Consider the following 12797-nt stretch of genomic DNA (forward strand, 5'->3'; position numbering starts at 1 on the left):
GAAGCAGCTGGTAATAGGCTACACCAGGGGTCGGAAACCTTTTTCATGTAGAAAATTTACAATTTATCTTACAATTTCTTTCGATCTGCATGCCAGTTATGATTTTCATATGCACAATTCCGTGCATAACGTCTTCTTATCTCCAAATCATTGTTGTGTGGTTAATCTATCTAAATTATTCAAATCTAAAGGTTACTTCTATTGGCATATAGGTAAAAATAATACCCTACAAAGCCAACAAATCAAAACATTGCATGTATAAAATATCCGGATAAAATGAATATCATATGAATCACATTTGCGACCTATGACCTGAAACATTGTATCAACTATCACCTGTGTCCGGCCTGAAGCCTGCACTAGCAAACTTGCAACATTATATAAATTATTTTGGGTCCTCGTTTCCCGTGACACATATGTTTCCACCAAATCAGAGACATTTCAGGGGTTATTGAAAGGGAGGAACTATTGTCATTCTCATAACAGACTTTTGAGGTGAAGAAAATAAATACTTTGAGAAGCTCCACAGCACATTAGCCAAGTGGTGGTGAATTAAGACAATCAAAAATACTATCAGACACATTGGCAGTTATACATTTGGCCTACTTCTATGCGTAGTTAAGACCGCATCCTTACTCAACATAGACAGGAGAGCTCCAAACAAAAGACAAAACTCGCAAATGGAATGAAATAAACCAAAACTTGTTTCTCACAAGTGTAGCATAGGTTGTAAGCCTTGCAAACAACGTGTCCACTCCGACAATGAAAACAGTAAACGACTGTAATATTTACATATTGAATGCATTAACAGAAATTACTGTAACCAAACAAACATTGTAGATTAGAAATGATGGGGATTAACCGTAAATGTAATACTGATGTTTGTAATGGGGAATTGATAGGCACTAACAAAGGACAGACAATTCACACAATGAACGTGCACAAATTGGCATTCTGGAGAGCGATGCACCTCGTGCATCTTAACCACACTCCCCTTCTTCTTGGACTGTGCCATCCCTGCGACCTCCATAATGGATTAGTCCACTGAGACAGGAGCCAAACAGACATAAAACATGTTTTAGATTTGCGACCGCTCCGATAGATCTCGGTCGACCAACAGCCTATCGACCGAACAATGGACCAGTTGACTAAATGGTGTCAGCCATAGAAGCTGCAGACTGCTTCTCTGCAGGAGTACATATAGTTTAGTCTCCTGTGGAGATGATACATAATCACATACTGCTCCTGTCACCCAGGCCAGTTCTGATGCTGTCTCCGACTGATACCGACTCAGATGTCTGGGGATTTGGCCCAGATCAGATGATTCCATGACAGGGCATTATAGTTCTTCTTTATGTGTATTTGACCTACAGAGCACAAAATCTATTGAATTCCACTTCTTTTTCTCCGATTTCTGGTCATTGTACACTGTGAAGCACCAACACTCGAGGGAAAGGGATCATTCTCTGTTAAACCCAATACATAGAGATCCACTGTGTTCTACTGTCTACTGATTGCCAGGGAAGGTCCTCCTGAGGGCACAGTAAAATGACCATGTGACCATAGCTCCGGCAGAATATATTTAGAAAATATGCTTAATTTTCATGTTTTTTAACTTCAGTACAAAACCTGGTGTTAAGAGGAATGCAGGAATAGATTGTGTAGATATAGATGACGATATGATCCCTAAAGACCCAGTCGCAATCTCAATCCTGTCAGGTTCTGTAGAATGATAGTATGGCGCATTGTCTAATGTGAATGGTAGACTGTAAAATGTGAGTAGACCATGGTACCACTGTTGTTAGTGACTCAGAGCTGCTGCAGGCTCAGTGCTGTCACCCACACAGGTTCACAGTGGATGAGCAGCTTTGTGTTGAGCCTAGTCTGTCGTCTACTCTCTTTATTAGGGCCTAAATGAAACTGGGGGAAACACTGAAAGGTGTTGAAAAGTTGTTTTACTGCTGTGGCGAGACTGAATGTCTGATGACATGATCTATTGTGGGATGAGATTAAAGGGCTCCAGACACACAAGGTACACACTGGAAATGTGTGTGTGCGCCCGCGTGCGTGAACCCTGTGCTCACCAAAAGCAGCTGTAGCAACAGCAGCAGAACGTGAGTTTTATTCCACTCTCAAAGCTAGCTGCTCAAGCCTCTGATTTCAACATGCACATCACAGGAAGTGTGGAACAGAACAGTGATAATAATTCCTCCAGCCAATAGCAGACCCAGTAGAGATCACTAATCTGGACCAGGGAGACTGGAAAGCATCTCAGCTCATTTGAGGAATGCACAGTCCTCTTCAAGGCTCTGTGTGGCTTATTCTTCATTCCTCACCGACCGGCAGCCAGCAGGACTGGCCTCCCTCAGCCTCAGCAAGCCCCAACCTGCTCCCAAGCCGAGTCGCTGTCGCATCTAAATAAACAGCAGGAGGCCATACAAATTGCATTTAGGTTGCATTGCCTGTCTATTACGGCGTCACAATAGAGCAAATCCATTAACAGAAGAACCTGATGTTGTGATTTGGGCTCTATTTGCTGCTCATGCTGGGTTGAGGGGGTCTGAAGTCAGTCTAGTCAGAGACATGGGGAAGAAAGGAATATATTGGCATGTTACACAATTAACCAGATGTTATCTGGATTTGCTGGATTATAAAGAGCTGGTGGAACCAAAGCAAGGCAGCTCTACAGTTAGAGATTTGCATGTCATGGAAAGTTGGTTGTGAGGCCATTTGTAGGTTGTTTTTGTGGTCCTACTTTGTATATTTCAGTTGAAATATGTTTGTATCATTTGGTAAATAACCCTATCCCCGGCCCCCGACCCACACACACCCACAAGCAAACCAGCTGACCTGGCCCAGTAAGGAAAGAGGTCCATGGATTCCTTTCTGCTGGGTAAACATCTAAGTAAAAATTCCAGTGTCTCAAGGCAACTTGAGTGGGACAGTTATTTTGTGAGGAATGGTGTTTTTCAAATGCGTACATATGTGAATGTGTTTTACAATGTCTCTCTTTTTTTCTCTTGCACCCCCCTTCTCTCTTACTCGCTCTCTCTCTTCTCCCACCCTTCTCTCTTCTCTCTCTTACTCGCTCTCTCTCTTCTCCCACCCTTCTCTCTTCTCTCTCTTACTCGCTCTCTCTCTTCTTCCACCCTTCTCTCTTCTCTCTCTTACTCGCTCTCTCTCTTCTCCCACCCTTCTCTCTTCTCTCTTACTCGCTCTCTCTCTTCTCCCACCCTTCTCTCTTCTCTCTCTTCTTCTCTTTCTCTCTTCTCTTCCTTCTCTTTCTCTCTTCTCTCTCCTTCTCTCTCTGTCTTCTCCCTCCTCCTCTCTCTGTCTTATCCCACCCTTCTCTCTTCTCCTCCTCTTTCCCTCTTCTCCTCCTTCTCTTTCTCTCTTCTCCCTCCTTCTCTCTCTGTCTTCTCCCCCCTTCTCTCTCTGTCTTCTCCCCCCTTCTCTCTCTGTCTTCTCCCCCCTTCTCTCTCTTCTCCCCCTTCTCTGTCTTCTCCCCCTTCTCTGTCTTCTCCCTCCTTCTGTCTTCTCCCTCCTTCTCTCTCTGTCTTCTCCCCCCTTCTCTCTCTTCTCCCTCCTCTCTCTCTCGTTCTCTCTCTCTTCTCCCCCTTCTCTCTCTCTCTTCTCCCTCTCTTCTCTTCTTCTCTCCTCTCTCTCCAACCCCCCCTCTCTCTCTCTCTCTCTCTCTCTCTCTCTCTCTCTCTCTCTCTCTCTCTCTCTCTCTCTCTCTCTCTCTCTCTCTCTCTCTCTCTCTCTCTCTCTTTCTTTCTTTCTTTCTTTCTTTCTTTCTTTCTTTCTTTCTTTTCTCTCTCTCCTCCCCCTTCTCTCTCACCATATTTTCTCTCTCTCTCTTCTCCCCCCTTTCGCTCTCTCTCGGTTTCTCACGTTTGTCTCTCGATCTCTCTCTTCTCCCCCCCTCGCTTGCTTTCCCTCTCCCCCTGTCTTTCCCCATCTCTCTCTCTCTCTCTCTCTCTCCCCTGTCTCTCTCTCTCTCCCCTGTCTCTCTCTCTCTCTCAGGGAGGAGAAGAGTGAGCAGCTGCTGGACTGCAGACAGGAACTGGACAACATGGAGACTGAAAATAAGAGGGTTCAGCAAGAGGTGCAGGACAAATCTACCTACTACAGAGCCATACAAAACAACTCAATACAGCACAGAGCCATACAAAACAACTCAGTACAGCACAGGGCCATACATAACAACTCAGTACAGCACAGAGCTATACAGAACAACTCAGTACAGCACAGAGCCATACAGAACGACTCAGTACAGCACAGAACTGTATTAAATGGTTACCCAGACTATTTGCATTGCCCCCCCTTTTCTACACTGCTGCTACTCTCTGTTATTATCAATGCATAGTCACTCTAATAATTTTACCTACATGTACATATTACTTCAATTACCTCAACTTACCATTGACTCTGTACCGGTACCTGCTGTATATAGCCTCCACATTGACTGTGTACCGGTACCTGCTGTCTCTCTAAACTCCCTAGAAAGGCCAAAACCTAGGAAGAAACCTAGAGAGGAACTAGGCTATGTGGGGTGGCCAGTCCTCTTCTGGCTGTGCCGGGTGGAGATTATAACAGAACATGGCCAAGATGTTCAAATGTTCATAAATGACCAGCATGGTCGAATAATAATAAGGCAGAACAGTTGAAACTGGAGCAGCAGCACGGCCAGGTGGACTGGGGACAGCAAGGAGTCATCATGTCAGGTAGTCCTGGGGTATGGTCCTAGGGCTCAGGTCCTCCGAGAGAGAGAAAGAAAGAGCGAAAGAGAGAATTAGAGAACGCACACTTAAATTCACACAGGACACCGAATAGGACAGGAGAAGTACTCCAGATATAACAAACTGACCGTAGCCCCCGACACATAAACTACTGCAGCATAAATACTGGAGGCTGAGACAGGAGGGGTCAGGAGACACTGTGGCCCCATCCGAGGACACCCCCGGACAGGGCCAAACAGGAAGGATATAACCCCACCCACTTGTGTGGGTGCCACAGAATGTCAACACTGCTGAGTAAACAGAAGGAGTCAATTACAGCTGATGTCAGACAGAGCTCCCAAACCACATCACATGACTTAGCACTAGCATTACGCCACTTAATACATCAATACACATGATCTGTCTGCCATGAACCAACCTGTCTCTCCTGAACTCCAGCTACACACTACAATATCTGTCTGCCATGAACCAACGTGTCTCTCCTGAACTCCAGCTACACACTACAGTATCTGTCTGCCATGAACCAACGTGTCTCTCCTGAACTCCAGCTACACACTTTCGCACATAAGCGATACACTAACCGTGCTGCTGAGCTATGCCAGGTGTGTCACACAAAGCTGGCCCAGACCACTAGACCAAAGGTCCACCCATGAGACCTCATGTCACCTCTAGTGTCCTGACTGCCCTCAGAGTTATACAACACATCAAACCATTGCCACCACCTTCTGTTTTACTTTCTTAATCATTAGGTTAATGCCCTTAACCAATTAGCGGCTGAGCTATTTATAGCTTGGCTAACCCCTTAGATGTTGTCTTTGTTGTAAACATAATTTGCAGCGTTAGGGAGTAGGGCCCACCACAACAACATGGCAGAGCTGCTTATTATTGTGTGTGTGTGTGTGTGGTCATTTCAAATCCCTCTTCCAGAGAAGATGACTGACTCATTACACTATTGACTAAGAGGAGCTTCAGCCTGCCTCTGTGTATGACTGCCATGTGTGTTTACCTATATGGTGTCCACCTATACAGTCCATGGCGTGTTTGTTTACCAATATGAATTATGCCTGGCGCAATGCATGTATATAGTGGGAGTCCGTGTGAAACAAATATCTTGTATGAGTGTGACACTGACATGTAGTGTTTTGTTTGTCCCCTCCAGAGCCTGCAGTTGTTGTCGGACGCCCGTTCTGCCAGAGCATATCGTGACGAGCTGGACGCTCTGAGGGAGAAGGCCGTCAGAGTGGACAAGCTGGAGAGTGAAGTGGGACGCTACAAGGAGAGGCTCTACGACATTGAGTTCTACAAAGCCAGAGTAGAGGTACGCCAAACAAAGAAATAGCACCCAACAAGCTTGACGTGTCAATGAAGCATTCATTGGGTGTAACATAAATGTATTGACCTGTTGTCTCAATGTTGGTTGAATGCGTGGCAGTGGGGATGGTAGTAGTGATATGGCTGTGGTTGACGTATGTGTGAAATCTGCTGGGTCCTACAGGAGCTGAAGGAGGACAACCAGGTGTTGCTTGAGACCAAGGCCATGCTAGAGGACCAGCTGGAAGGAACCAGGGCTCGCTCTGACAAACTCCACGAGCTGGAGAAAGAGAGCCTGCAGCTCAAATCCAAGATCCACGACATGGAAATGGTAAAGGACAGAGGGAAACTGAGTGTGTTTTGTGTGTGGGATCAGAGGAATCAAACAGACATAGTGATATGACTCATTTTACAAGCTCATTTTTTGGAGCCATCTTGTAGGTCATCTCTGATGAATGCCCATACTATACTGTAAGGCTTAGCTTTTGGGGAGCCGTCTGACAGTGTGTCGTGTGTATGTTGTCTGTCTGTGTGTTTGTTAGGACCGGGACATGGACAGGAAGCGTATTGAGGAGCTGCTAGAGGAGAACCTGGTCCTGGAGATGGCCCAGAAACAGAGCATGGATGAGTCTCTCCACCTGGGGTGGGAACTACAGCAGCTCTCCATGACCCCTGACCTGACAGAGGGTGAGCAGCCTGGAGCAGCAGCCCTCAGCACTGGGGCTCTGGCTCCAACCCTGGCCCTGGCTTTGGTCCTTCATACACACACAACAGATTGGATAGGGTTTATCTACACATGACTAACTCCTGTAATTAATATTCAATGACTCCAAGACCCAGATTAGCACTGGGTGTGGATTTGGAACGATGTTAATGGGGTTAACTGGTCTTGGATCAGGATAAACCCTGTCAGTAACTACAGTTAGGGATATTCCATACTTCCTCTTCCCTTGGGGGACCTCTTACCACTATAACAGAACCTGTAGCATTTGCATACAGTATGTTGTTGTGTGCCTAACCATAGATGGTTTCATTGTGCAGTGCCTCAGAAGTCCCTGGGCCACGAGGTGAATGAGCTGACATCCAGCCGGCTGCTGAAGCTGGAGAAGGAGAACCAGACCCTGCTGAAAACTGTGGAGGAGCTGAGAGGTTCTGCCAGCAAACACGTCCCCGCACGTCTCCTCAAGGCCGACAAGGAGAACCAGAGGCTCACCCAGAGGGTCAGAGCAGCTTCTATACTTGTATAGATTATATACTGAATTCCACTCACTTGCTTCCTGAACATTTCCCCTTCTCTAGCCCACCCAACATGGGCTCCACACTTGTTCCTTGCATCAACAACATAACAATGGCTGTTTGCTCTATACCCCTACAGTAGCATCTTGTTCCAGCCCCCTAGTTTTCATCCCAGGACTTGGCTTTCAGGCCCCTTAGCTCCATGACACCAGAGGGAATTGAAAGAACAGAGTAATTCTTGAAGACCGTTTCCTATTCTCTCTCAGACTTGACACTTGAAGGACACTCCATAAGCTAACTCTCGGTTATTTTCAGACACTTAAGCCTTCTCTGTGCTCTCCGCATAGAATGCATGAAATGTGCCTTTCTCACACAAAGACGAGGTAAGACTGAGTTAGGCAGCACCACCGGATCGGTCTTTATGAGAGCCCATTTTAAAGTGAATCCAAGCAGGAGCTCTTGTACAATAACAGTTTAACTGGCTGTTTGACTGGCTGCCCGTAGATGAGCAATACGTAGGCAGTTTTGAGTTAAGCTGCTTTGACAGAATTAGGTGCTTGTGGGATCTCTATGATATGATTAGTAATAATCAGTCTGCCTTGTGAAGAGTTCACCCTGTAGACCAGCATCCTGTCCGGGGGGTGTACTTGTACATCAAGCTGCCTCACGCTACAGAAACAGGAGATCGGCTCCTATGAGCCGTTCCAGCTTGCACAAACCAAGGCTTGTGCAAGATTCATCAGAAGGGCTTTATATGGACCTGCCTACGAGTCCCTTTAATAAAGGGCATGTATCACAACACTGCCACTGTGACTAGAGAAATATAAATAGCATAATCAGCGTCAATTCAGTTTTATTTTTGCAAAATACATTTTCTTCAATTTAACAGTGACCGAATCCCAATAGAATGGTGCCCAACTGTGATGGGTAATGGTATGGTAGACAAGCACCTGCCTGTACTGCACACTCTCATTGTGTCTGTGATCTAAGTGACTGGGTGTCATGGTAACAGTGTGTGTCCTGTGTGTGCCTGCAGCTGGTGCAGCTGGAGAGTGAGCTGAACACAGAAAGGGAGAGTCTGCACAGTGCAGAGCATCTTGGCACCGACCTGATGAAGGAGAAGGCTCTGCTGGAGAAAACCCTGGAGACGCTGAGGGAGAATTCTGAGAGACAGGTACACACACACACACACACACATGGTGGGTCGAGGGACTGAATTTGTTTTGATCTGGTCTGGTTTCAAGAGTCTCCAAATGACATTACTACCTATGTATCCAGATCAAGTTTTCTTAGGAGATAGCAGTCTTGGTGGTTGCATTCTCCCAACTAGTTGGAGACCTCTGTGTGGCTTGGGGGATAAAGCAGGCAGAGTTTAATGAGGTCACAGGGTGTTTAGATTGATGATGTTTACAGTGAGAAGACATGGATACAAGCCAGATCTCTGGTGAACCTACACTACAGTGTTAAATAGGAAGAAATCAGGACCCTAGGTATAGTCTTCTCAGTTCCCATATTCAGGAAAGACTCAGGGTTCTCTTCATATTAACACCATACTGAAACATGACTTGAGTTGACCTACCATACTGCCACTCTGACGTCCTCTATGTCGTGTCCCAGGTGAAAGGCCTGGAGCAGGAGAATGAGCATCTGACCAATACCGTCTCGTCACTGAGGCAACGCTCCCAGGTGGGTCCTGAGGCGCGGGTCAAAGACGTGGAGAAGGAGAACCGCGTGCTGCACGAGTCCATCCGGGAGACCAGCTCCAAGCTCAACAAGCTGGAGTTTGAGCGTAAGCAGCTGCGTAAGGACCTGGCGGTTTACAAGGAGAAGGGCGAGAGGACAGAGGAGCTGGAGGTGGAGGCGCAGCGGCTGGAGAGGGAGAACGAGGCCCTGCAGAAGCGAGTAGCCAGCCTGGGCATCACCTGTGACAAGGTCTGCCTCTCTGCATGCATTGGTGGCTGTATAGTTCACCTCTAGTTGTCTGTGTACCTGCTGTCTATTCTGTGTCCCCATCATATACAGTAGATGGGACTCTGAATGAGGAGAATTTATTAATTGATACATTTTTCCACATTCTCTCAAATCATCAGGTGGCGTCTCTGGAGAAGGAGAACGCAGAGCTTGAGGCAGAGGGCCGTCGTTTGAAGAAGAACGTGGAAGGCCTGCGGAGCACCTCCTTCCAGCTGGAGGCCCTGGAGAAGGAGAATGCCCAGCTGGACGAGGAGAACCTGAAGCTCCGCAGGGCTGCAGAGGTGCTCCGCTCGGCCGGGAACAAGGCGGCTCAGCTGGAACTGGAGAACCGGGAGCTGGAGAGCGAGAGGAGCCAGCTGAAGAGAAGCCTGGAGCTGCTCAAAGCCTCCTCCAGGAAGACGGAGAGGCTGGAGGTGAGCTACCAGGGCCTGGACATGGAGAACCAGCGGCTGCAGAAATCCCTAGAGAACAGCAGCCGCAAGATCCAGCAGCTAGAGGGGGAGCTGCAGGACGTAGAACAGGAGAACCAGAGTCTGCAGAGGAGCTTGGAGGAACTGAAGATCTCCAGCAAACGTCTGGAGCAGCTGGAGCAGGAGAATAAGACTCTGGAGCAGGAGAGCTCTCAGCTGGAGAAGGACAAGAAGCAGCTGGAGAAGGAAAACAAGAGGCTGAGACAGCAGGCGGAGATCAGGGACTCCAAGCTGGACGAGGACAACCTGAGGATCAGCCACCTGGAGAAGGAGAACCGCTCACTGGGCAAGGAGATGACCTCCTTCAAGGACTCCTGCAACCGCCTTAAAGACCTGGAGAAGGAGAACAAAGAGCTGGTCAAACAGGCCACTATAGATAAGAAGACCCTGGTCACTCTGCGAGAGGTAATGGTGTCGCTACTACCCCAGAGAGGCATGTTGTAATGTTAGGAGATATATTGTAATGCATTGGGTGAATGCCCATAAGGCTTCAAATGTGCATTTAGATGATCGATAAAGTTCTGTTACAGTCATTGCGCCTGCATTATGCACAAAGTAATAGAACCAGAGCACTCTGTCAACACATTTTCAGAAACTTGGAACTCCACTGTGCTCCATAAGATTATATTATTCATTAATAAAGGATTGGGGTGTAGGGATTACAAATGTTAAGTGATTCTGGGTTGGCGTTTGATGTTCCAGGAACTGGTGAGTGAGAAACTGCGGACTCAGCAGATGAACAATGATCTTGAGAAACTGACCCACGAGCTGGAGAAGATAGGCCTTAACAAGGAGAGGTTGCTGCAAGCCGAGCAGAGCTCTGACGACGACAGGTAACACACACACACACACAAACCACTATGCTGCTGTCAAAGGGACCACATCGATGAACGTTCATAGTAGGTACTCTGCCATCAATACACTGTCAAGACCTTGAATTCTTTCCAGGGAAGACCCTTGGTTTTTAATGATTGTGAATGTCCCTTATCTGCAGGTACAAGCTGCTGGAGTTCAAGCTAGAGTCCACTCTCAAGTCTTCTCTGGAGATCAAGGAGGAGAAGATAGCTGCCTTGGAGGCCAGACTGCAGGAGTCCTCTAACCTCAACCAACAACTGCGCCAGGAACTTAAAACTGTTAGTTCCCAAACAATACATTACAACAGTCCAGAAGACCAAAACATTATCCCCGAGAGATTCTGTGTTATGTTCTTTAACACATGACTCAGAGAAACGCTGAAATGCTTCTGAGGCCCTGTATTATGTATTCATTCCTTTTTCATTATGTTATCAATTCCTGAGGCACCAGGAGCCTGGAAAACACAGAGAATAGTCTCCACAGCACGTTTTTCAACTCTGTCACGAAAACTAGAACCCTTGCTGGGGTGCCAGAACAGAGAACAGTATATCTTTGGAAGATTTGGGGGGATGGAGGTTTAACCCTTTGACCTTTCCAGGTGAAGAAGAACTACGAGGCCCTGCGACAGAGGGAGGAGGAGGAGGAGAGGATGGTGCAGAGCTCACCCCCCAGAGGAGGGGACAGGGAGGACTCTCAGGCCGTCAACAAGTGGGAGAAGGAGAGCCACGAGACCACCCGGGAACTGCTCAAGGTCAAAGACCGCCTCATTGAGGTGGAGAGGAACGTGAGTACACTCTATCTAATCAACAACTCAAAACAGCCGTCTTAGATACTGCATGTGACAGTGATGTGTCACTGAAGTGTGAAGGACTCTACATATAAATAATGCCTGTGTATATCTTGTCTGTCTGTCTATACCATCTCCAGAATGCCACCCTCCAGGCAGAGAAGCAGGCCCTGCATACCAACCTGAAGCAGCTAGAGACCCAGAGCAGTAACCTGCAGGCCCAGATTCTGGCTCTGCAGAGACAGACTGCCTCTCTACAGGAGAACAACACCACACTACAGACCCAGAACGCCAAACTACAGGTAAGCCCGGGTTCACTCTGTTGTTCTCTCACTGCTGTGCCCTGAACTCTATTTTCTGGCCTTGTCTACACTGCATCTATAGCCTGTATTGTAGTTTAAACTCTCCCCAAGCGTGTCTCTTCTCTCCACTCTGCCCCGTGGCTAGAGATAATTCCTTTCTCATTGAGCTTTGCTCCATCTATTTTGATGTATTTTTTGTCAGCGGATCAACAAAATCTTGCATTCTGCTGCAAGCCAAAACTAATTACAACTTTGAACATGTCTGTGCTTGTGATTTGTACTGGCAAAAAAACATTTGACCACTGATGTCTATCCAAATCAGACAAGGACATGCAACGTCTCAACCATCAGAGTTGACTAGAAGGACAGGCTGGCTGCGTACACAGTGCCCCCTGTTGTTCAGAAGTGACACCGGTGTCGATTCAAATTATTTTGTGGGGTTCTTACCCTGGTTTTCACATAATCAGTGCATCTAATCTATTGCTATTCCTAGCAGGACATGACAAAAACCTTGAAGAAACTGTTATAGTTAAGGGCATTTTCTGATTGAGTTCAGACTGCTCAGATCGTCCAATCAGAAGTCTTGTTTTCCCCCCTAGGTTGAGAACTCAACGCTGAACTCCCAGAGTGGCGCTCTCATGGCCCAGAATGCCCAACTGGCGACGCAGCAGTCCAGTACGGAGAACGAGAAGGAGGGGGCGATGAGGGACAGGGAAGACCTGAGGTCCACCTATGAGATGCTGCTAAGGGACCATGAGAAACTGGCTGCCCTGCATGAGAGACAGGCCTCCGAGTATGAGGGCCTCATCGGCAAACATGGAGGCCTGAAAAGTTCCCACAAGAGTCTAGAGTCACAGCACAGAGACCTGGAGGACAGGTGGGGTTTCTACTGGCACTGTTATGTGCTTAATGCATACTGTAGCACAGCTGGCCTACCATCACACACTTAACCACACTCATGGCCAAACACACACGTGCACGACAGTCTTATTATGCATTCCACTAAACCATTACACAGCACTCAAGTCAGAGACGCGTGTAAACGCACAGCGGCTGTTCACTAACAGGTAGTACTGTATTTACAGGTATAACCAGCTGCTGTTCACTAACAGGTAGTACTGTA

The 12797-nt window shown here is 47.3% G+C and overlaps 1 protein-coding gene across 5 annotated transcripts in view; it reads left to right on the forward strand.

Annotated features, from left to right (window-relative positions):
- Nucleotides 1–12797, forward strand: part of LOC110530085 (girdin) — an 80596-nt gene that overhangs the window by 49816 nt on the left and 17983 nt on the right. For all 5 annotated transcript variants that reach the window (XM_036986199.1, XM_036986194.1, XM_036986209.1 and 2 more), the window contains exons 9-21: nt 4027–4108; nt 5902–6060; nt 6238–6384; nt 6596–6740; nt 7095–7273; nt 8326–8463; nt 8907–9221; nt 9380–10135; nt 10433–10563; nt 10725–10863; nt 11184–11369; nt 11513–11674; nt 12274–12551. In XM_036986199.1, coding sequence (XP_036842094.1) covers nt 4027–4108; nt 5902–6060; nt 6238–6384; nt 6596–6740; nt 7095–7273; nt 8326–8463; nt 8907–9221; nt 9380–10135; nt 10433–10563; nt 10725–10863; nt 11184–11369; nt 11513–11674; nt 12274–12551 — 2817 coding nt within the window. The remainder of the gene's footprint in view (nt 1–4026; nt 4109–5901; nt 6061–6237; nt 6385–6595; nt 6741–7094; nt 7274–8325; nt 8464–8906; nt 9222–9379; nt 10136–10432; nt 10564–10724; nt 10864–11183; nt 11370–11512; nt 11675–12273; nt 12552–12797) is intronic.

The sequence above is a fragment of the Oncorhynchus mykiss genome, chromosome 1, assembly GCF_013265735.2.
Source record: "Oncorhynchus mykiss isolate Arlee chromosome 1, USDA_OmykA_1.1, whole genome shotgun sequence".
NCBI classification, from domain to species: domain Eukaryota; kingdom Metazoa; phylum Chordata; class Actinopteri; order Salmoniformes; family Salmonidae; genus Oncorhynchus; species Oncorhynchus mykiss.